The sequence below is a fragment of the Phascolarctos cinereus genome, unplaced genomic scaffold (genome assembly GCF_003287225.1).
Source record: "Phascolarctos cinereus isolate Bilbo 61053 unplaced genomic scaffold, phaCin_HiC Scaffold_5;HRSCAF=322, whole genome shotgun sequence".
Taxonomy (NCBI): domain Eukaryota; kingdom Metazoa; phylum Chordata; class Mammalia; order Diprotodontia; family Phascolarctidae; genus Phascolarctos; species Phascolarctos cinereus.
Window position 1 is genome coordinate 287700687 of NW_027555958.1, and position 21534 is coordinate 287722220.

The following is a 21534-nucleotide window of genomic DNA, read 5'->3' on the forward strand; positions in this document are numbered from 1 at the left end:
CATATAGACATCTTTGAGACTCAGTAACCCAACTGAAGTTAGGAAGACTCTTCTGGATTTCATGTGGCTATAATGGGAGTACTTATGTGGGCACCCTCTTGTGGCAAAGGCCCCGCCCTTGGGTAGTCTGAGGCGTAGCTCTGTCAAGAGACACCTAGCTGGGCAGTAGGGCCCTGATCCACTCATCTTGAACATACAGCCTCAAATCCAGTGATGACAATTTCAGGCCCATGCCTACAAACTCAGACACCTAAGCACAGTGTTTCCATCTAGAAATCCCGGAGTAGTAAGAGACAGAAGTAGATGTTTCTATTAAATGACCTGATAGATTTTTTTTTCTAAAAGCAAACGATCACAGTTCCAGAAACAGTGTTGTACCCCGACAAATACAGTAAGACTGCAGAACTACCCTCTTCACTACCTCCATTCTCACTCCACGTCTATACTCTAACCAGCCACGAGCCCACCATAGCAGTGGGGAGGGAAGAATAGCTTTGCAGTGAACTCAGAGGAGGGTAGGTGGGTGGCCAGCTCAGACTCTTTACCATGTGTCCTGAGCCCAACTGTAGTCACATAGATCCCACCACAGAGAGCACAACAGATTTTCTGGGAGAACAATATATTTTTATTGTTTCCCTGAGAAAGAAAAAATCAATGCTGGGGTAGGAAAGGAGGAGGGCTTTGACTCCTAAGTTGATGACCTGTCAATCAGCTCTTGAGTTCCTGTTACTCTTCTGACTCTGGCTCTAGCTGGGGTCCAGGAATGTTCAGGAGCCTAGGAATCCCCAATAGCTCCTCACAACCAGAGTCCTGTCTACTCACGGAGTCCAAGAGACAAGGCTTGGGTCCCAGCCAAGTCTTCCTTGTTCTGTTACCCAGTGTGTCACCAAAGCAGCATCCTACTCCACCTCTCCCCACCCCCCAACTGTCAGTTCCCCTTCCAATTCCACTGGGCAGGGATGCAAAGGTCCAGGGAATCTGAGACTGATAAGGGCTCCGTCTCCTATACTGAAGGGACTGAGCAAGTGGGAAGAGGCTCACAAATTGGGTTCAGAGTTGAATTACATTGTTCTGTCTCTGCCATTCACTATGGGCAAGTGACCCTTTTTCTGAGCCTCAGTTTCCTTCTCTGTAAAATGAAGGGATTGGATTAGATGGTCCCTGAGGTACCTCCTAGCTCTGACATTTCCATGACTGACCATGACTGTTGGAACTAAGTTCAACCAGAATAGTTTTTTTTTTCTATGAGAACGGGTAAGAATCTAGTACAGACTCTTTGTCTTTCCCCTCCCCTTTTCTACCCTAGAGCGTTTCCCTGGTTTTGAAGAATGTCTCTGAGCTGGAGAGCAGAGGACAGTTGTTACCCATTCCTCTTAGGGACCCTAGAGGAAAAAAACCAGGATACGGTGAGGGCATAATGGTCTGACTAAGCATCTCCAGAGGATACATAGTCCTATTCATTACCACAGTGGACTTCTAGATTGTGCCATTCTGAACCCCTAAAGGGTCAGTGTCAACCCTTAATCACTGAGGAGCTGAGGGATGCTGGGCTGGGCTGGGCAGGTTAGGAATATCTTTTCTGGTAGGGGATGAAGGGAAGATCCCAGACCTAACTCAGCCCCTGGGCCCATGCAGGTCCCTTCCACTTTTACTGCCCCAAACGCCCAGCCTGTTTGGCACGCTGCCTTCGGAGTTTAACAAAAGCCTGAGCTTCCCGATCACCCTTCCTGATGTCCAGCAGCTTCAGGATAGAGTCCCCTGGGAAAGAAGAGAGAAAAATGAGAGGAGTTAGAAACCTGGAGAATCTAAGCTTCCTGTTCTTATTTCCTGCTAGGGCTTCACTGCCCCATGCCAAGGTACTGACCATCCCATAGCATAAATAACCCTCCCACCTTCTCACAGCCCTCCTCCTGTGCCTCCTCTGCAGGAGCCCCAGCTCTATCCCTCAGCAGATAGCATACCATTGGAGGCAGGGTAGGTGAGAGGCAAACGTGTCTGCGGCACCTGGCCAGGATTATTGTTACCAGAGAGCCCCAGGACAGTGTTGAGAGGGAGGAAGGCCTCTCCCTCCAGGTCATCGGTCCCCAGCCTGTCGTGGTCCAGCACTGTGAGCAAGAGGCAATTCCCTTTCTTCTGGCATGACTCCGGAGACACCAAGCTGAAGACCAGTCACATGTGAGTGAACTCCTAAACCACCCCCTCCCCTCACGTGGACCAGGGAAACAGCCCTTCCATGCAAATGAAACCTAAAGCCTGAAAGGGGACCTATAGAGGGGTGGGTGGGTGTATGTATGTATACCTGGGATGCTTGTCATGGGATCAGTAGGACATTTGGGGGCCTAGCAGAAGTGCTGACCCTTTATCTCCAAGACTTTTAAGCCAGAGATTCCTATTCTCTTCATTTAATAGACTGCTGCAGTGAATTCAAGGTGTGAGGTTCTTTTCCCTCTTTCAGCAAGGGGACTGCCAGGACTGCAAATCTCACTCATGTACCCCGTCACAAGCTGTCTCCCTGCCCCCCAAGTCCTTATCAATCATCTGAGAGAGGAGCCCTAAGCTTGTTTGCCGGGGGAGGGGCCAATGGTAGAGGGATCCCAAAGCAGCTTGGGCTCTGGAGAGTGATTAGACTCAGGGAAGGATAGGAAGGCTAGAGTGCTGATCTAGGCTGGAGAGCACAGGTGGGATACAAAGTGTTAGGGAAGGGCTGTGACTCACAACTCAAAGGCTTCATCAAACAGGGGGTGCAGCTCCTTTTTGAACTTCTGTGTCTCCCGAGGGGCCACCTCTGCAAACTCATGTCGTGGCTCCAGGGTCAGCTGGACAAAGGGATCACTGGTGCCTGGGGGGCAGGGAGGAGGAAGGGGGGGATGGGGAAAGGATCATCTCTGCCCTCTCCCCTAACCTGTCACAACCCCAGCCCACTCCCCCCACCCCCACTTGTCCCAGTTTAGCTGGGGCAGTCCTGACTTCCCCCAGTGACCGTGGAGAATCATGTCCAAAGCTGGCCGCCCTAAATTTATTGTGGTCTCTTGGCTTCCACACATAGCGGAATCGCTAGGCCCTCCAGGGAGGAGAAACCCTTCTCCAGCCAAAAATAAAACAAAACCCACTTCTGTGCTCTATGTCTCTTGTGCCTGGATTGTCTGTCCCCCCTCCCCCTCTTCCTTTATCCTTTAAAGCCCAATTCAAATGCCACCCCCCACTAAGAAGCCTTCCCTGATTTTCACCCCTTCTTTCCTCTCTGAGCAGTAATGACTTCTGTCCTCAGACTCCACATAGCACTTTGCTTTGTAGTTCTCTAATGTAATTATAGAATATAATTCTCTATATTATATCTTCCTGTGCTAAAGATGACCCCAGGGGTTCTTGAAGAGTCGGGTCATGAAGAGTTGGACACAACTGAAGTAACACAACGAAATGCCTCCCTTGTTAACTTAGCTTGAGATCTCCTTACCTTTTTGGCTGCCACATCATACTACAGACTCTGAGCTTAGAGTCCACTAAAATTTCCATATCTTTTCTGGACAAGTTGATACCTAATCAAAGACCTGAGTTCAGATCTCGCCTATGCCACATACCACTTATGTGACCTTAAGCATGTAGCTTAACCTCTCTGGGCCTTAATTTCCTTGTGTGTAAAACAAAGAGGGTGGACTTAAGGGAGAGGAATTGTACCCTCTCTGCCTCACCCAGCTCTTTCCAGCTCTGAATCCATGGATCTTATGATCTATCCTATCCTTACAAAGTTGATTTTTTTTCTTTTTTTTCGCTAGGCAATGGGAGTTAAGTGACTTGCCCAGGGTCACACAGCTAGTAAGTGTTAATGTGTCTGAGGCCGGACTTGAGCTCAGGTCCTCCTGAAATCCAGGGCCGGTGCTCTATCCACTGTACCACCTGGCTGCCCCAAGCCAAATTTTTTTAATGTGAAGTGTAAGACTTTGCATATACCCTTATAAATTTCTTTTTTTTCAAATGAGATCTCCATACTGATGAAACCATGGACCCTTGACATGATGAAGTATATTTTTATCTTATCTTCCTACTAGACTGAAAACTCCATGCAGCTGGGGGCTATGTCTTATCTAAATTTCGTATCTTCTGTAGGCACTAGCACAGATCTCTGGATACAGCAAGTACTTAATAAATCTTTGTGACTATTGTTTGAGAGGTCCAAAGGAACATGCTGCCTTCCCTGTGCCTGGCTCCGCCTCCCTGCTCACCGTTGGAGTCCAAGGGTAGCAGGTTGGAGGCGCTGAGAACTTCAATCCGGAGCTTCTGTTCTGAGAGTCTGTAGGAGGCCTTGATGGTAATGGCCCCAAACTCTTCTGACGTGGTGTCTGCCTTTGGGAGGGAGGAGGTATGAGCAGCAGCAGGTGATAGTCCAGGACGGGTAGTAGAGAAGATGGGCTCAGTCCTAGGTTATACAGGTACACACAGGCCAGTAGGCGTGGCTAGGGGGGACGCTGTGGGACTCCACAAGGAGGAAGGTAGAGAAACCTGCTCCCTTTGGAAAGGGATGAAGGAGGCACCGGGAGCTTGGAAGAGGGGGGCATTTCAGGCCAACTCAAACACACATATTCGCCAAGACCATGTGCATTCAAGACAGATGGGACAGCCTTGCAACCTGACCAGCCTCTCCTGGGTAAACTGTGCAAGGTTGAAGCAGGCAAAAAGAAATGGCCTTACCTGTTGCTGGATGCGGTTGCTGAAATATCTTTGAATGAGTTCCTGACTAGAGGATGCCTGCAGTTCCAGCTTTCTCTGAAGATCCTGGAAATTGTAACAGACCATGAAATGAAGAGAGCTTAAAGGTCATCTAACGCCTCATCTCACAGGCAAGAAAACCAACCAGTGGAGGCAAAAGGACACGAGGAGAGAGAAATACCGATGGTCAGAGAGAAATGGAATGGAGAGAACAGCAGGGCAGAGTCACAGGCACAGATGGATGGATGGTAAATAGAGGGGACACAGTCACCCAGGAGGCTGGGACAGTCAGAAGGTGACACAGATGGCCCGTGGTCAGATGGGGGCCGTAGGAAGAAAGGGGACGGGGCAGCTAGGTGGCTCAGTGGATAGAGTACTGGTCCTGGATTCAGGAAGAACTGAGTTCAAATCCGGTCTTAGACCAGACACTTGACACTTATTAGCTGTGTGACCCTGGACAAGTCACTTAACCCCAACTGCCTCGCAAAAAAAAGGGGGGGACATCAATAGGGGTAAAATCAGATGTGGGACACAGATGGAGACAGAGTCATAGGCACAGATACCTGCCCCTCCCCACCACTAATCTCTGCACCCATCCCTCCATGGGGCCTTTACCTGCAATGAAGGTGTGTGAAGGGCTTCAGGGGACAGGCCACAACCCTCACCATAAAAACAGAGTTCTAGGTTCTAGGTATTGAGACAACCATGATTACTTCCTGGAAATCTCCTCCCTTCCTCCCTTCCCTCCAATCCCCTTCCCATTGATGATAATATTGTTCAGCCTGCTCACCCCTCATACCTGCAGGGCAATCTTCAGCTTTTGGGAGGTAAGAAGTGAACTCTGCTGGGCCGCAGCTGTTTGGGTAAGCACGCTGAGCGTGTGAGTCCAGAGCAGCAGCAGGAGACTGGACACCCGGAGGAGAGCAAAAGACAGGGACAGAGGTGTCCAAAACAGAACTCATTTTTTTTCTCCAAAAACATTTCCTCTTACAAATTACCCTGTTATTGTTGAGGGCATCACCATCTTTCCAGTCGTCCAGGTTCTTAACCTTAGAATAATTTCCAACTGTGTCTTCTCCTTCATCCCTCACATCCAGTCAGTTTCCAAGGACCACAATATCTGTACGTATGTGTGTGTGTCTCCCTAGAGGCAGTCAAGGTTAAGTGACTTGCTCAGGGTCACGCAGGTAGTGTCTGAGGTCAAATTTGAACTTCTAACTCCAGGGCCAGTGCTCTATCCATTGTGCCACCTGTCTGCTCCCCACGATATCTCTTATATCACATTCCTCTCTAGACACACTGTTACTACTCTACTTCAGGTCTACACATTGCCTCTTGCCTAGACTATTGCAGTAGCCTCCTAACTGGGCTCCCTGCCTCCATCTCCTCTCCAGTCCATCCTCTACATAGAGGTACATAATTGATATTCCTAAAGCACAGGTCTCAGTATGACACTACCCTGCTTAAGAAACCCCAGTGGCTTCCTCTTGCCTAGGAGATAAAATACAAACTCAACTGGCATTTAAAGCCCTCCACAGTTCCTGCTTATCTTTCCAGGCTCACTGAACATTACTCTTTCACAGGTTCCACCCAATCTCAGACAAATTAGCCCACTTGCTACTTTCTGTACACAACAATTCATTTCCTTCAGTGCCATTGAACAGTGCTTTACCCGGGATGCTCACCCTCCTCCCCTTAAGAAGCCCTGGCTTCCCTCAAAATTCTACAGGAAGCCTGTTCTGATCTCTGGAATGGCTAGTGCCCTCCCCAACCTTGCTCAATGACTTTGAATCAGTTTTTGTCTTTTGGATGTCTAATGTTTTACTAAATAGAATATAAGCTCCTTGAGGGCAGGGAGCACTTAGCAGTCTGCACATAGTGAGGTACTGTCTTTTCAGTGAATGAACTCCAACTCCATTCCTATTTCTACTCTCTATTCCCTTAGCCCTCACCTACTTTAAGTGTGAGGCTGAGAATAGGGTCCCTCTTAGGAAAATAGTTTAATATTGGGGATGGGTAGGTAGGCCTGTATGATGGAGGGGGAAGGACAGAAGGGACTCAAGGGACTGACTTCATTCAGTATTTTTATCAGGCCTTGGATGAAGACATAGAAAATGGGATAATCAAATTGCAGGTGACAGAGAGTCGGGAGGGACAGCTGATAACAGTGAACCAAACTAATAAGGGGAAATTTGATGGGGATAAATGGAAAATCCCAAAATTCAGCTGAATACATATAGGCTGGAGATTCCCAACTTGGCAGAAATACATGTGAAAACATACACACTGACCGAAAGCTGGCCCGCAGAGCAAGCTGGCAGCTAAACAAAACAAACAAAAAAACCTAACACCATCTGAAGCGGTATTAATAGAGACACAGCACCCAGACTCGGGATGTTGTCCCCTGATTCTCTGTCTGGGTCAGCTGCGGGGGAAAGAGGGCACATTTCAGGAAAGAATATTGACAAGCTCATGCTCGTGAAGGCATGGAGAGGGCTCCAAAGACCCCAAACTAGGAGGATCGTTTGAGGAGACTGGCTAAGTTTAACCTGCAGATGGTAAGACCCGGGAGAGGAGACGTCCTCAGGTATCTGAAGGCGTATCGCATCAGAGAGGGATGAAGCCCGTTCTGTGTTGCAATGGGAATCGGGGGACAAATCCGAACCTGTTAAAGTTTTCCTGCACCAAGTTCCTGTTCATGTAATGAAACTCTGACTCTAAAAACTTCATCAGAGGTAGGATGGCCTAGGAGGGGAAAAAAAGGAAGAGAGTTGTTTCCCTGCTGAGATCTTCCCCTGGCCTGACCCTCCCAGAACCAGAGAATATCAGCTAAACAGGACCTCAGAGGTCATTAAGGCCAGCTCTCATTTGACAGAGGGGATGACTGAGGCCCAGTGAAGGAAAGCAATTTATCCATGGATGAATGGTTGAAGGCATCCCCACCCCCAACAACCTGCGTGAGGTTATTGAGCATACTAGTTTGGAGTCAAAAAAACTGAGTTTCAGACTGAGTTAGGTGATTTTGGGTAAGTTTGGTTTGGCTTTTTGAGGCAATTAGGGTTAAGTGATTTGCCCAGGGTCACACAGCTAGTAAGTGTCTGAAGCCAGATTCAAACTTAGGTCTTCCTGACTCTAGGGCCAGTGCCCTATCCACTGAGCTACTTAGTTGCCCCTGGGCCTCAGTTCCCTTACTTGTACAGTGAGGAGGGGGTGGACTAGATCTCTTAAGGTCTCCTCTGGTTTTTAATCCTATGATTCTTTGAAACTCACATACCTATAAAGACTAGTCAATGCCCCACACTCCCCTAAAACTCCCTAGTCCGAAGGGCTCACTCACGTCTTCAGGCACGGTGGTTTTACTGGTGCCCACAATTTTCTGGATGTGTCTAGAAATGCCAGCCTCCAACTGCCAACCACAAAGAGATCAGGAAGTCAGTCAGGGGACGGGGGACAGGTGGGACAGAGTTGTTGGCTGAGATCTAGACAGGGCAGGGACATGTCAGGAGTCATCAAGGATGAGGTCACCAAGTCAGGCTGAGGAGCGTGGTCCAAATGAGGCCAAGAGCAAGGGAAGGTTCAAAAGGACTGTCAGGATGGAAGTACTAGGTACCTGCTCAGCCAGGGTCCGAACACCACTTCGGATCTCGTGGTCCAGGCCAGCCAGGGCACCCTGTAGCTGGGCGTGTAGCGTATGCTGTAGTTGTTCTGGCTCTAAGATGGCCCCTGCCCACTGTTCTAGGTCTTTCCATGCCAGCTGGGTCGGGAGCTTTAGGACCACCAGCCGAAGCTGTTCCATGTTATTCACCACCACGCACAGCTGGGGAAAGGCCTTGGCTCAGCTTGTTCCAAGGCACTGGCCCTCACCCCCTGTCCCCATGGTATTGCCCAGGACCAAGCTGATCATGCAAGCCAGACATTCCTGCAGTTGCCTCCTCCCCTGACTTCCTATGCCATCCTTCCCCAACCCCTATATATTTCCCCAGTGCCACCCCCCATGAAAACCAGGTGCTCACCATATTAGCTGCCTGTCCCTGGTCTTTCTGGTCGACAGAGAGTTCCTTGGCTCGAGCTTTGATTAGGCTACAATACACCAGAGCCAGCTTACAGGTATCCTGGGGATGGATCACCATCATTGGGGAAGGGAAAGGGAATACAGAAACATGGCACTCCGGGGGGAGCAGATGGAAGGAGGGATTCCAAGGGGCACAAGAGGCCACTGGAGACTTTGGACTTTGGAGCAGAATGAGGATGCTCGGGAGGAAGAGCAGGGATGAAATGTTAGGAGGAGTAGAAGAATCCCTGAAGATTTGCTCAGGGAGTGAAGATATTGAAGGGAATCCTCAAAGAGGAAAACATAGAAGAGATAGGAGGGTCAGGAATATTCAGAGAATATTTGGGTGTCAGGGGCAGTGGGAAAGTGGCATGAGGCCCTCCCCCACTACATACCTCAACAAACTTGACTGTGATCATGAAGGCCACCTCGGGGTCCGGCCAATCTAGCTGTCGGGCAGTGTGGCTGATCTGGGCAAAGCACGTGGACAGGTCCACAGCAGATGTACTGTGTTTGATCGGCTCCCCAAGAGGGACCAGCTTGGGGAGGAGAAAGGGAAAGAAAGGAGATGGCGTGAAAAAACGAATGTAGCATTGAACTTAGAGTTGGGCAGGCCTGGGTTCCAATTCCTCTCCAGATAACTAGCTGTGGATTCCTCAGTGAGACCTCTACAAATCTCAGTTTCTCTATCTCTTAAATGGGTATAATAGCACCTACCTGAAAGGGTTGTTGTGAAGCATCTTATAAACTTTAAAGTAAACTGTATAAATATGAGTTGGCATTATTATGAATAGTCTAAGGAGAGATGTCTCAGTTGACTACAAATTTACTGTGGGTGTGACATCTGGCAGAGAAATGGGAATTGGGTCTGAAAGTTCTTCTTTGCTGGCAATAGGGGATAAGCATTTAGACTATCCCCACTGGAGCAGAGTCAGTGTAGGAGGAATCTCTCCATGATCCATCCCCACTCTCAGACCCTACCTGATCCATCTGCACTGCCCGCTGGAGCCGAGCCAATGCCACGCTATAGGTCTTGAGCAGCCAGGCAGGGATGGCTGGGAGGAACCATTTGTGGAAGCCATCCAGATCCAGGGTCCCATCCCTGGGAGAAGCGACAGGTGGGTGCAGGCCCAGGGGAGGAGGGGCTTCCCTGGGCAGCTGAGCATCTTAGTGCCCTCGTGCATGCCTTGACTCTCCCCCAGACAGCCACTATCCCAGGATAACCTCTTTTAAGCACATTCCTCCCTATATATCCCCTCCTCCCACTCAGCACAGGTACCTCTCAGAAGGAGGGGGGACCAGCTGATAGAGCTCCTTGAGGCTAAGATAGAGCTGGAATAAGCTCTCCCCCATCTCTGGGGACACGGTGCTACCCACCATCGCCATGTGTTCCTTTACCCTCTGGGCCACCTGCAGAGAGAAAGAGCTGTGGATCAGGACGGGCAATGCCCTGGTGCAGGGTTAGGCCTGGCAGCAATAGCATCCCAGTGTTAATAGTGCCCTGTGGCCCCAGGCAGCTAGGTGGTGCAGTGGACAAAGTACTGTGCCTAGAGTCAGGAAGACCTGAGTTCAAATGTGACCTCAGACTCCCCAGCTGTGTGATCATGGGCAAGTCACTTAACCTCTGTCTGCCTCAGTTTCCTCAACTGTAAAATGGGGATAATAATAGCAACTATCTCCCAGGGTTGTTGTGAGGACCAAATGAGATATTTATAGAATGCATAGCATAGTGCCTGGCATGTAGTAAGTGTTTTATAAATGTTTGTTCCCTTTCTCCAAGGTCTCTTTTGGCACCAGGAAGGGAAAGGGGAGAAAAGAAGAAGGGCCTCACAAGCTTCTGCAGCTCCAAGAAAGCCATGGAGAAAAACTGAATCTTCAGTGTACTAGAGAGAAGGAATTAGAGGGGGAGAAGGTTAGGCTAGGCACACTGCCCTAATGTTCTTTCCCCTGCCCCAAGCCTGGATTTTAAGATCAATTCTTCCTACTTTCCCCTAAACTTGGGTTGCCTACAGAGCCATAACTAATAATTTAGGTACATGGGTGAGCTTTGCAAAATGCGTGGGAGTGGGGAAGGGGAAGGAGGGAGAGCAGCAGGAAATTCAGACAAAAAATTAATTTTTAAAGATAAATCCATGGTGGGCGGAGGGAAGGGTGGGGTTAGATTCCAGGACACTGCCCTACTTGGGGTGTGAGGAAGAGACAGAGATCTTGGCCACCATGAGGAGACTGGCACTGTGCCAGGAAGTTTCTGGGAAAGTTGTTATAGGACTGATAGGGTTGAGGTGGGACGTGGAGGGAAGGAACAGAGTTGGGCCAGCATGAGACCAACTCACTTAGACAGTGGCTACTACAGAAATGCCATAGACTCTCTAAGTTTCGGGGCCCTGGGTCAAATCCCTTCATGCCCTAGTGATGGCTCTGGCTCCCAGATCCCTAGCCGTGGACCCACCCTGGACCTCCAGATTTCTAGCTTCCACTTCTCATCTCACAGCCCAGCGTCCCATCTTCTATAGCTGCCAGTTCTCACAGCCCAGGCCCCCAGCTCCCAATCTGTTCAGTCCAGGTGCCCCTTCCCTGCCTCAGTTCAGATACCCTGAAACTAGGCCCCCAACCCCTGCTCTCTCAGCCCAGACCCCAGGGTCCCTTTCTGGCCATCTCTCACTTGTTGAAGATTTTGTTCCAGGTTCTCTGACATTGATGCAGATCCCCACTGACATCTAGAACCAGGCTCAATACGGACTTACACATTTCTTGCATGTCCTAGAAAGGAATATGGATTGAGAGGGGGAAAAAATGAGCAAATCAATAATGGGGAAAAGATCTGAAACCCCTTTATTCCAATCTATCCCTCCCATACTTCTGACCCCATGCCCTACCCTTTACCTGGACCATGGGCTGATGGTGCTGCTGTTTCATATGGAACCACTCAAGGGTGCCTGTCTGTGGGGAGGTGGATCTATCAGTGTTTGTCTCAGGGGCCTGGGAAACCAAGCCCTGGAGCCCACCAGAGAAAGAAGCCAAAGTGCTAAGGGTAGGCTGGAAAAGCCGGGAGCTGGAAGGAGGGCCCTAATACGCTTCGGGCCACAGGGGTCAACCTACCCAAGGAGGAGCATGGCCGATGGCCAGTGACTGGACAGCCATGGGCATCCCACCCTCACCATCAGGTCAGGAGATGGGGGACAGGGCAAGAGACATACCCGCAGCACCTCAGTCACCAGAGAAGACAAGGGTGCCCCATTAGGGCACAGCTCCGCAAACGCCTTCATCTTGCACATTTGTATCAGGACCCTGGGTGTGGGAAGAAGAAGGACCTGCATCCCAAATGCCCATCCCCCCCATGCCCAAATGGCTCGTTCTCCTACCTGACCCTTTGCTCAGATCTTTAAGCACAACACTTGTGTTTCAAGCCCTTATCTTTCTCCCCAACTTAGAACGTCCCCAATCTAACTCCTCCTTCTCCACCCACTGCCTCTCTCCTCAGTCCGAGAAGAGGATCCACTTGCCTGCTCCAAATCTAGGGAAACAGGGTTTCAGGTCCTGGAGACCAGGATGGAAATAAGAAAGATGGGGAGGCGTCTGACCTGAGGAGGGACTGCAGACGAGCTGGGGAGCCAGAGGCCGAGAGGGGGAATACAGATCGGAACCTCCGGATCAAGGAGAGTCCATAGGTCAGTAGGGAGTTGAAAGAGGCAGCCAGTTCTTCCCGCTGTGGAGAGTGGAGTGGTGAAAGAGTTAATCCAAGGGAGGGAAGGAGGGAAACACCAGTGTGTGACATCACAATTTGGGGGCCCAGGTACCTCCCTTTCCACATGACTACAAAGGGGTCCTTGTCTTCTCAATATTCCTTCCTCCCCTCCCACATCGTGAGTCCTACCTGCTCTGGTTTCAGCCTTCCCTGTATCCACTGATACTCCATGGCAGTGATAGGGTGCAGCAGGCAGCTTCCTGGGAACTCCAGACTTTGGTAGAGTCGGCTATAGGCCAGCCACTGCCTATATCGGGTATATGGACAGCATCAGCTTTGCATAAAGCTGGGCACTGGTCCTCACGTTATGCTGGTCTTCCTCCCCAAGTCCCCACCACAGCCCAAAAATCTACAGGCCCGGGTACAGGGTACAAAGGGAGAATGCCTTCGTTTAGGCTCTAGGATAGGGGTGCTCTCAGCACCGGTGCCTGGACTTCTATGGCACTAGGGAACAGTCCTATCAGAATACTCACGCCATAGACTGGTGAAATTCAGATAGGTCTTTCTGCGTGGCATGGAGGAAGAGAATGGTGGAGGCCTGGGGGCTCAGCTCTCCATCCCAGGAAGTGCTGCCAGCCTGTAAAGTAAGAAGGAGTAAGAGTGTGAGGTACCCTGTTCTGAGGCAGCTCGGGGAATGTTTGCTAGCAGACAAGATGTTCTGGGATGCCCCAGACCTGTTCTTCTCTGCCCCGGCTTCCCAGTTCCCTCCCTGTCCCCTTACAGGGGTACCTGGTGCTGAGTGACCTCATGAGACACCAACTGCTGAAGGAGGTGACGATGCACAGTGTAGCTGGGATGGGTACGGCTGGTAGTGGTGGCCCTCTACAATGGAGAACAGGCCATGCACATCAGAGGGAAGAATCGACCTATGGGCCTACGCACTTCCCCCCAAGCCTTTATCCCCCATTGGGTCATTGTAGGTGAGTCACCAGAGAGAGAAAGGAAGAGAGGTATCGGGTCCAGCTCCAACAACCTCTGATCCTTGGTACCTACCCTTCTGTCCCACTTACCCGCTTATGAATGAGCAGAAATTGCAGGTGGCACTGCCCTCGATCTGGGTAAGTCTCTGTTCGTGGTTCCAGTGGGTACCACTGATCCTCCCGGCAGCGTAGATCCTGTGCAAGGGCACATGGATGGATGTGAAGAAACATAAATGGATAAATGGCTAACTAGGAATGCTGGTGTCCAGGGTAAATTCAGTTGGGAGTGGGGGGGGGGAGTGAGGGACAGTAGTAGGCAGGGGTAGATGGACCCCAGAAAAGAAGTGGTTCTGAGATGACTGGCTGGAGAATTGACTTAGGGAAGATTGCACCTGTGGATATCAGTGCCCTAGGGCAAACCTCCAGTTGTCCCACCCTAGTTATGACTCCACAGGTGGACACTGGAATATATGGATAGGTGTAAATACTGATAGCTACATGGCACACAGGCATAGGAATACTGAGAATATGAAACACATGCCCTGTCCCTTAGGACATAAGGAATGCCCTGGCATGGGCACCTGGTGCCAGATGACCCAAAGATATACACGTGGAAAAGGGGACATGGATGTGAGTACAGAGTGACATAGGACAGATCTGTGGCCAAGTCTCTGAGCCCTAAAGGAAACTGAGTCATTGAGGGAATCTCTCCTAGTGCCCACTAGCCATCCACATCCATCCTCAAGTATCAACATCTTATCCATCCTTCAGGCCGAACCACTGATGTTTAAATCCCCTTCTTCCCCACCTCCCCAACCATCTTCCCGTTTTCTACCTCACCTGCAGCCTCAGGACCACATTCCCCAAGAAGTCATCCTGTCCCTTGTCCTTCCGTGCTTCCTTGAAGATCCTGAGTCAGAGAAGGGGGCCCAGTAAGGAAGGAGCTGGGTGGGCTGGGCCAGGAAGGCCCAGGTAAGAGTGAGGTGGCATTCAGGCTGGGTTCTGACACCCCAGGTGTGGACACTTCAAAAGTCCTTAGCTGAGCCTAGTGCCAGGATAGGAGCGGGCAGTCCCCCCAGAGAAGCCTCTGCCCCATTCCCCGTGCACACAGACATTGGCTATGTTACCCTCTCGTGTAGCATGGGGTCCTTACCTCCGGAGGCCGTGCAAATCCGTCAGCTCTCCCAATTTCTGCCTCACAGACTCCACCTGGTCTGCATCCCTTGTGGAGAGAGGGAGATCACGGAGTCAGTGGAGTGAGATCTGGGAAGGACCTCAGCTATGTTGGGGTAAGGGGTGTGGGACAGAGAGAGGCCTCTCTTGTAAAAGCATCCTGTCTTTATTTGCAGATACCATGAAACTGTGAGGAATAGGCACAACTTTGAATGACAGGGTCAGGATTCAGAAAGACCTCCATGGATAAGAACAGCAGTCTGCATCTATAAAGATTAAAGTTCAGAGGTCCTACAAATGAAGTCCTACATTTGAATTTAAAAACAACCTCACAAGCACAAGATGAGGAAAGTGTGAAAGACCTGGGGATTTTAATGGCCTGCAAGGTCAATAGGAGTTAACATATGGCAGCCCCCCAAGGCTCAGGTGATCTTAGGCCACACCGAGAGAGGCAGTATCCACAACTAGAGAGGTACTCTGCCCTGGTCCAACCATATCTCAAGCACTGGGTTTGAATCTGTACACTGCATTTTAAGCACAAGTTGGAGACCATTCAGAAGAGGGAAACCAAGGGAACGTAAGATCAGTGATCTAGAGCTGGAAGGAAACTTAGAGGCCCACTGAGGCCAACCCCCTTATTCTACAAATGAAGAAACTGAGACCCAGAGAGGAGAAGTGACTTGGCTGAGGTCACACAGCTTGTAAGTGTCTGAAGGAGGATTTGAACCTGGAGTGATTCCTGCACTCTAAGTCAAGGTCTGTATCCACAAAGCCAGGCTGCCTCTCACATGATGACAACCTTCAGTGACTAGATAGTCATGGTTAGAGAAGAGGGACTGGTCTTGTCCTGATGATACTCAAAGCAGAATTAGGATGAAAGCTGCCGAGGAAGAGTCTGTCTTGGTTTAAGTCTTCCCAACAATTAGAGCTACCCAAAGTGGAATGGCCTCCCTTCTGTGGGAGTGGGTTTCCCTTTCAGCGATCTTCAATTGGTCCATAAGCATTTAGTAAGCACCTACTCTATGCCAGGCACTAAGTGCTGAGGATACAAAGAGAGGTAAAAGACAAGTCTTTGTTCTTAAGGCACCCACAGTCTAATAAAAGAGACAACATGCGAACAATGATGTACAAAGAGGATATATACAGGACAGATTGGCAATCATCAACAAAGGGAAGGCCCTAGAATTAAGGCAGAATCAGGAAAGGCTTCTTGTAGAAGGTGGGACTTTAGCTGGGGTTGGAAGGAAACCAGGGAAGCCTGGAAGCAGAGATGAGGAAGGAGAACTTTCAGGCCTGGGGGACAGCCAGGGAAAATGCCCCGAGGAGGGAAATGGATTATCTTGTGGGAGAAGCAAGAAGGCCAGTGTCCCTGGATTGGAGAGTATGTGAGAGAGTGTAATGTGTAACAATACTGGAAGGGGCGAGGGGGAGTTTGGGAAGGGCCTTGAACACCAAACAGGATTTTTTAAAAAGGCGAGATGCCCATTTCGGGTAGCTGGGTGTCCCAGTGGATGGAGCACCAAGCCTGGAGTCAGGAAGACTCATCTTCCTGAGTTCAAATCTGGCCTCAGTCACTTACTAGTTGTGTGACCCTAGGCAAGTCACTTCACCCTGTTTGCCTCAGTTTCCTCATCTGTAAAATGGGCTGGAGAAGGAAATGGCAAACCACTCCAGGATCTTTGCCAAGAAAACCCCAAATGGGGTCACGAAGAGTCAGACACGACTGAAAAACGACTGAACAGCAACAAAAGTGCCAATTTGGGGGCAGCTAGGTGGCACAGTAGATACAGCCCTGGCCTTAGGGTCAGGAGGACCTGAGTTCAAATCCTGCCTCAGACACTTGACACTTAATAGCTGTGTGACCCTGGGCAAGTCACTTAACCCCAACTGCTTCACCAAAAAGCAAAAAAAAAAAAAGCCAATTTGTCAGTCATGTCATGGGAGGAATTCTTGGCCAGATATGAGTTAGATTAGATGATGTCTGAGGTCCTTTCCAAATCTGAGATTCTATCCATGGTATCTGGTAGTAGACTGAGTCTCCCTTTGTAACCATGAGAACATGGGGTGCTCAGCCCTCACATACGTACCACATATCCAAATGGAAACTGGCAGTGCTTATATCCTCAAATTCCCTGTGAGACAGAGAAAGTAGTTTTGTGGTTGAAGGGGAGATGGGGTAACGGATCCCATTCTGCCTGTCTTCTCTGATCTCTATCTCTCCCCTAGTTCATACCCTTTTTTTCTGAGCTTGGTAGACTACATACGGCTACCTCCGAAGTATAGCCCCAGACTGCTTTCATCCCACTAAGTAAGTAATAAGGTGAGGGGAGAGATGGAACCCCCAGCTAGGCTTATAGCAGGATAGGGCAGACATGGGAATTTGGGAAGGAGGGGAAAGCGACTTACAGGAAAAAAGTCTCATCCCACTCAGGGTTGAGAGTCTGGCTGATGACCTGAGTCCGATGGGTCTGGTCTTCAGGGATTGTGTTCTTCACTACGGCCTTCTGCCGTCGCCGATGCCCTGGGCTGCCGTCTGGCACGCTTACGCCCTGCTCAATAATGCCCAGCAGGCAGTAGGGATCACTGTACCCTGATACCAGGTAAGGACAGATGAGGAGGAAGGAAATGAGAAGGAAGGGAGAGAAAGTCGACCTTTAAGCTCAGTCCTTCCTTATTCCTAATTTAAAGTTGCAGAGATCTGGCCAGGGAGGGGACATCTGCTCTTGCTGTCTCTTTCTGGGGTGGAGGTGGAGAGCCCAGAAACCCAAGAGGGCCAGAAAGGAGTGAGAGATGAAAACCAGGCTCATAGGGGCCTGGCAACTGGTAAGGAAAAGCAGAGATAACTTTCTTGGTTTGGGTTTGCAGACTGTTTTAGGAAAAGGGCTTAAACAGAATCTCCTCCCATCCCATTTGGAGAGGATCCTTGACCCCAAAGAAGGGAACAGGAAGGACCCCCACTTCTCCACTCACCACTGACATCCTTTCCAAGAATGCCTTTGGCCCGCTTTACTGTCACCTTCAGGCAAAACAAGGGCTTCTGGAAAGAGGGAGATGGAGGGGGAGGTGCTGAGACCAGGAAATGGCTAGAGCCACCCAAACCCCCTCCCCCAGATGCTTCACCTCTCCCACCCCCTTGCCTCCCTTACCTCAAGATCCTGAACTTTTTGGAGCAGCTGTTGATGTACCTCAGGCTTCATGTGAAAGGCCTAGGGGGTCAGGGGAAGGCGGCCAGGGAAGATGAACAGATGAAGAGAGGGAGAGGAGGAGGAGGATGGTGGGGGCAGGGGATTAGCCACAGGGGAATTAGGAGACTAGGAGGAAGGGCCTTGAGTCTGTATCACTTTGGTATGGTGACATGATGTGCAAGTTCCAAGGCTGGGGTGGGGAGATGGGTGTGGGGGGGAGTGATGGAGGGAGGACTCTGGGAAAGAAGGAAGGACAATGGGTCTTATGTCTTACCTCCTGTAGATAGCTCAGCAGCTCAGAGGCTTCTGCTACATGTTTAGGCTCAGGTTGGCCTAGCCGATGCAGGACTGTATAGAGAGCTTCCTCATAGAGGAGAGCCTGCTATAAAGTACCGAGTAAATCTAGTTCAGATATTCCCCAGGCGGCTGAGGTTCCTTGTTCCGCCTTATAGGATTCCTGAGGACCCCAATCCAACTAGCCCAGAACCTTACTTTCAACTTAGTTCCTCCAACCCAACCCCAGTTCCAACTCCCTGAATCCATTGCCCAGAGCAAGGACAGGGCACCCCCCATCAAGTGGACTTTCCCCTGATGCCACCTGTACCGTCCACTTCTACCCCCAACTATAGAAGGGCCTCCAGAGGACCTGGGGCTTCCGTCTAGGGCTTCTATCCTTTCTCTACATCCCTGGCTCTTACCTCCTCTGGGGAGAAGTGATGAGATGGAGTTTCCATCTAGGGAAGAAGAACAGGAAGACCCACCATGTGAGCTCTGTGCTAGGACAAGAGCTAGATATAACAAGGATTAGACAAGGTCCACCCAGCGCTATCCAACGGATGTCAGCACCTCCCATACAGCCTGAGAAATGGTTGGCCCAGGATACAGCCTGCCGGGCAGCAGCTGTGAGAATCTTTCAAAGAAGGGAGCGTGAGGTCCTAGTGCTACTCACCCGCCAACACAGCTGTTGATTTTTCTTCCTCCCCCCTCCCTGAATGGCACCATCTCCACCCCTCCCAGGAAGGGGCCAAAGTCTAGGTCAGGGGAGAGGAGCCCAGCTACCTCTTCACTGGCCTGGCCATGCCTGAAGCCTTCGAGAGGCTCACTGTTTGGGTCCATTGGGCTTCAGGGGTGCCTGCCCTCTGTTCTACTTTATAGAAGCTAGAGATATATGCCTGCTTTGTTCTGCCTGGTTCCCCTTTCTGCACCCTGCCCTCCCCCCTTCCCCACCGGCGTACCCCTAGAGGAAACCACACCGCTTATCTAACCTCAAGTACTCCCCTACTAACACATCAGCAACGGAAGTGTGAGGCCTCCTTCTGAGGACAATGTGAACCTTGGGAGTAGTCAGAAGCTTGGGTGGGAGGAGGCTGGGGAGATAGCTATCCTGAGGGAGGGAATGAGCCAGCTCGAGCCTGGGGTGTCTTCCTCTCCAGGGCGCTGCCCACTCTTAACGCTAAGGCAGTGGAAAGAGCTGGGGAAGAAGGGCATTCTCATGGGGCGGCGGGGTTGGAGTCTCTGGCTATTTACTCAGGTTTTGCTTGGTCCAGCTATAGAACTGTAGGGCCCCCTTCCAGTCACAAGTTAGGGGGATTAGGGTTCTAGGTTTTAGAAAACACCAATAAGCACTAGAGAACCCATGAGCAGAGCTCAGCTCCCAACACTGCCCTTTCTCTCCCAACTTTCCTCACTAGGAGTCCCAGAGAAAGCTCCCCTTCTGCTAATGGGCCATCACCTTGGAAGAGAACTCAGCTGTTACTCAGTACTGTTTCCTGGAGCCTGGGAGTAGGGGCAGGGAGGGATGGGGACTGAGACCACAGATCAGTCTTCTCTTCCTCAGTCTCGCCTCTCATCCCCTGACCTCCGCTTCTCAACCCGAGCCCATGGGGGTGGAGCCAGCTAATGGAAATTTTATTTGAGGGCATCATCCATATCTGAGCACAACACCCTAGTCCACACACAAGGCTCCACCTCCCTCCCACCCCTGTCTAGCCTCTTCCCCTGAGTTTTTCATACCTCTTGATTAGTTTGAGGGAGGGTTTCCAGCAAAAGACCTTTGGCCTTCTGGCGCCTTATCTTGATGGCTTGGCGCAAGAGAGGAAGACGCCGTAAGGGTTGAGAGAGGGGTGTCGCCATGCTGGCTAGTTCTTCTCTTTCCCTCTGATAGGAGAGACCAGCCAGTAACACTGGGTTGTGCAAAACTGCTCAGGGTACCGTCACCCCAACTGGGGTAATGCTGGATGTGTTTGGTGAGAAGGAGGCGGGGAAAGGAGGAAGAGAGGAAAGGAAGTTAAAAGGGCCTTACTGGGTTTCACCATGCCGGGGTCCAGAGGTTGGGCCCCCACGTCCTTTTCTTCTTCCTCCGGTCTGGTTCCCTCCCTCTTGACTGTCCCTCCCCCTTCTAAGAGTCAGAAGCTGGGCCTCGTAGGAGGTACTCTGCTGCAAGGCACGTTGGGAAGGTCTAGCCCCACTACCCTGTAATGTGGGTGTCTGGGTGTGTTTGGCCAGCCAGCCTTCTTTCCCTACAAATCAGACACGGATCCAGGGAGGATGGTCTAGAGATGAGCAGCACAGATCTGCTCTTCAGGTGTTCTGGGAGCTAGTGCCTCACTAGCTCCAAGAAGCCCCAGGACTGCTTGAGGAGAGGGGGGGAAGTCTCTGCACCTTACCAGAATAGGTGAGTCTCCCTACACTAACAACCACGTGCACAGCATACCTGGGAGGTTTATACCTGGCCCAGCCTGAATGTTGACATTCCACTGGGGTGATACACCTGGCTCCACCCAAAAAAGCAAAAGAGAAATCTTCTTTGTTCTTAACCCCAGCCCCACCCAAAGCCAACTTTCCCCTTTCGAATGCACTAGTGGGTGTCTCCCAGTCTCTTTTCTTCCCCTTTCCAGATACAATGGGAACCTAGTATAGGTGCTGTCTAGTATGGGAATAGATGCATTGGAGTTGAGGGCAGAGGCTTATGTGAGCACGTGTTTGTGATGACTAAGGTCATGAGAGTTGAAGGGGTAGAGAAATTGAAGGGCCTGAGTATTTGAAGGAGACAGTGATTGCTCTGGGGAAACCAACAATGAGCTGGCCACTGATCTTCTTGAGGGAGAGTGACTTAAAGGTCCATAGATAATTGCTGCAAGGCTCTGGACAGGATAGAGGGGTTTTGGCTTTTTTTTTTAACATGTGAAGTCATGCAAAATATATTTCCATATTAGCATGTTACAAAAAAACAACCAACCACCTCCCCCCTCGAAAAAAAAAAACAAGAAAAATGAAAGTGGGAGAAAAGCACTCGAGTTCATCAGTTCTGTCTCTGGAGGTGGATAGCATTTTTCATGAGTCCTTTGGAATTGTCTTGGATCATTGTATTGATTAGTCTTTTACAGTTGCTCATTGCTACAATATTGCTTGTTACTATGTACAATGTTTTCCTGATTCTGCTCACTTCATTTTGCATCAGTTCATATAGTCTTTCCAGGTTTTTCTGTCATTTATTTTTTTTAGTTCAGTTTATTTTTTTCAATTACATGTAAAGATAGTTTTCAACTTTTTTAAGGCAACTGGGGTTAAGTGACTTGCCTAGGGTCACACACTAGTGGCAAGTGTCTGAGGCCGCATTTGAACTCAGGCCCTCCTGACTCCAGGGCCAGTGCTCTATCCACTGCACCACCTAGCTGCCACTCAACATTCATTTTGGTAAGATTTTGTGTTCCAAATTTTTCTCCCTCTCTCCCTTCCCAAGACAACCACCTGATA

At 50.2% G+C, this 21534-nt stretch overlaps 1 protein-coding gene and 1 long non-coding RNA gene across 8 annotated transcripts; one reads left to right on the forward strand and one right to left on the reverse strand.

Annotated features, from left to right (window-relative positions):
* Nucleotides 1-602: 602 nt before the first annotated feature.
* On the reverse strand, nt 603-20391 carry UNC13D (unc-13 homolog D). 7 transcript variants are annotated; one of them, XM_021002671.2, is made up of 33 exons: nt 20081-20386; nt 19792-19935; nt 18477-18512; nt 18053-18160; nt 17740-17799; nt 17564-17630; nt 17000-17183; nt 16681-16725; nt 14574-14642; nt 14261-14330; nt 13511-13615; nt 13230-13322; nt 12974-13077; nt 12630-12747; nt 12337-12461; nt 11953-12043; nt 11639-11695; nt 11418-11515; nt 10587-10638; nt 10035-10165; nt 9737-9857; nt 9151-9294; nt 8718-8816; nt 8315-8521; nt 8042-8110; nt 7370-7449; nt 5504-5609; nt 5320-5391; nt 4687-4770; nt 4221-4341; nt 2716-2839; nt 1962-2158; nt 603-1758 (listed from the first exon to the last, which is right to left on the reverse strand). In XM_021002671.2, the coding sequence occupies exons 2-33, from the start codon at nt 19909-19911 to the stop codon at nt 1649-1651; spliced, it is 3267 nt and encodes a 1088-aa protein (XP_020858330.1). In that variant the 5' UTR covers nt 19912-19935; nt 20081-20386; the 3' UTR covers nt 603-1648. The 7 variants fall into 7 exon arrangements, with proteins under 7 accessions (XP_020858330.1, XP_078012045.1, XP_078012046.1 ...); XM_078155919.1 differs by lacking the exon at nt 8042-8110 and having other exon boundaries at nt 20081-20388; XM_078155920.1 differs by lacking the exon at nt 5320-5391 and having other exon boundaries at nt 20081-20388.
* On the forward strand, nt 13318-15714 carry LOC144457737 (uncharacterized). The gene is made up of 2 exons (XR_013487196.1): nt 13318-13420; nt 14770-15714. It is a non-coding gene; the product is annotated as an uncharacterized LOC144457737 (long non-coding RNA).
* Nucleotides 20392-21534: the final 1143 nt, after the last annotated feature.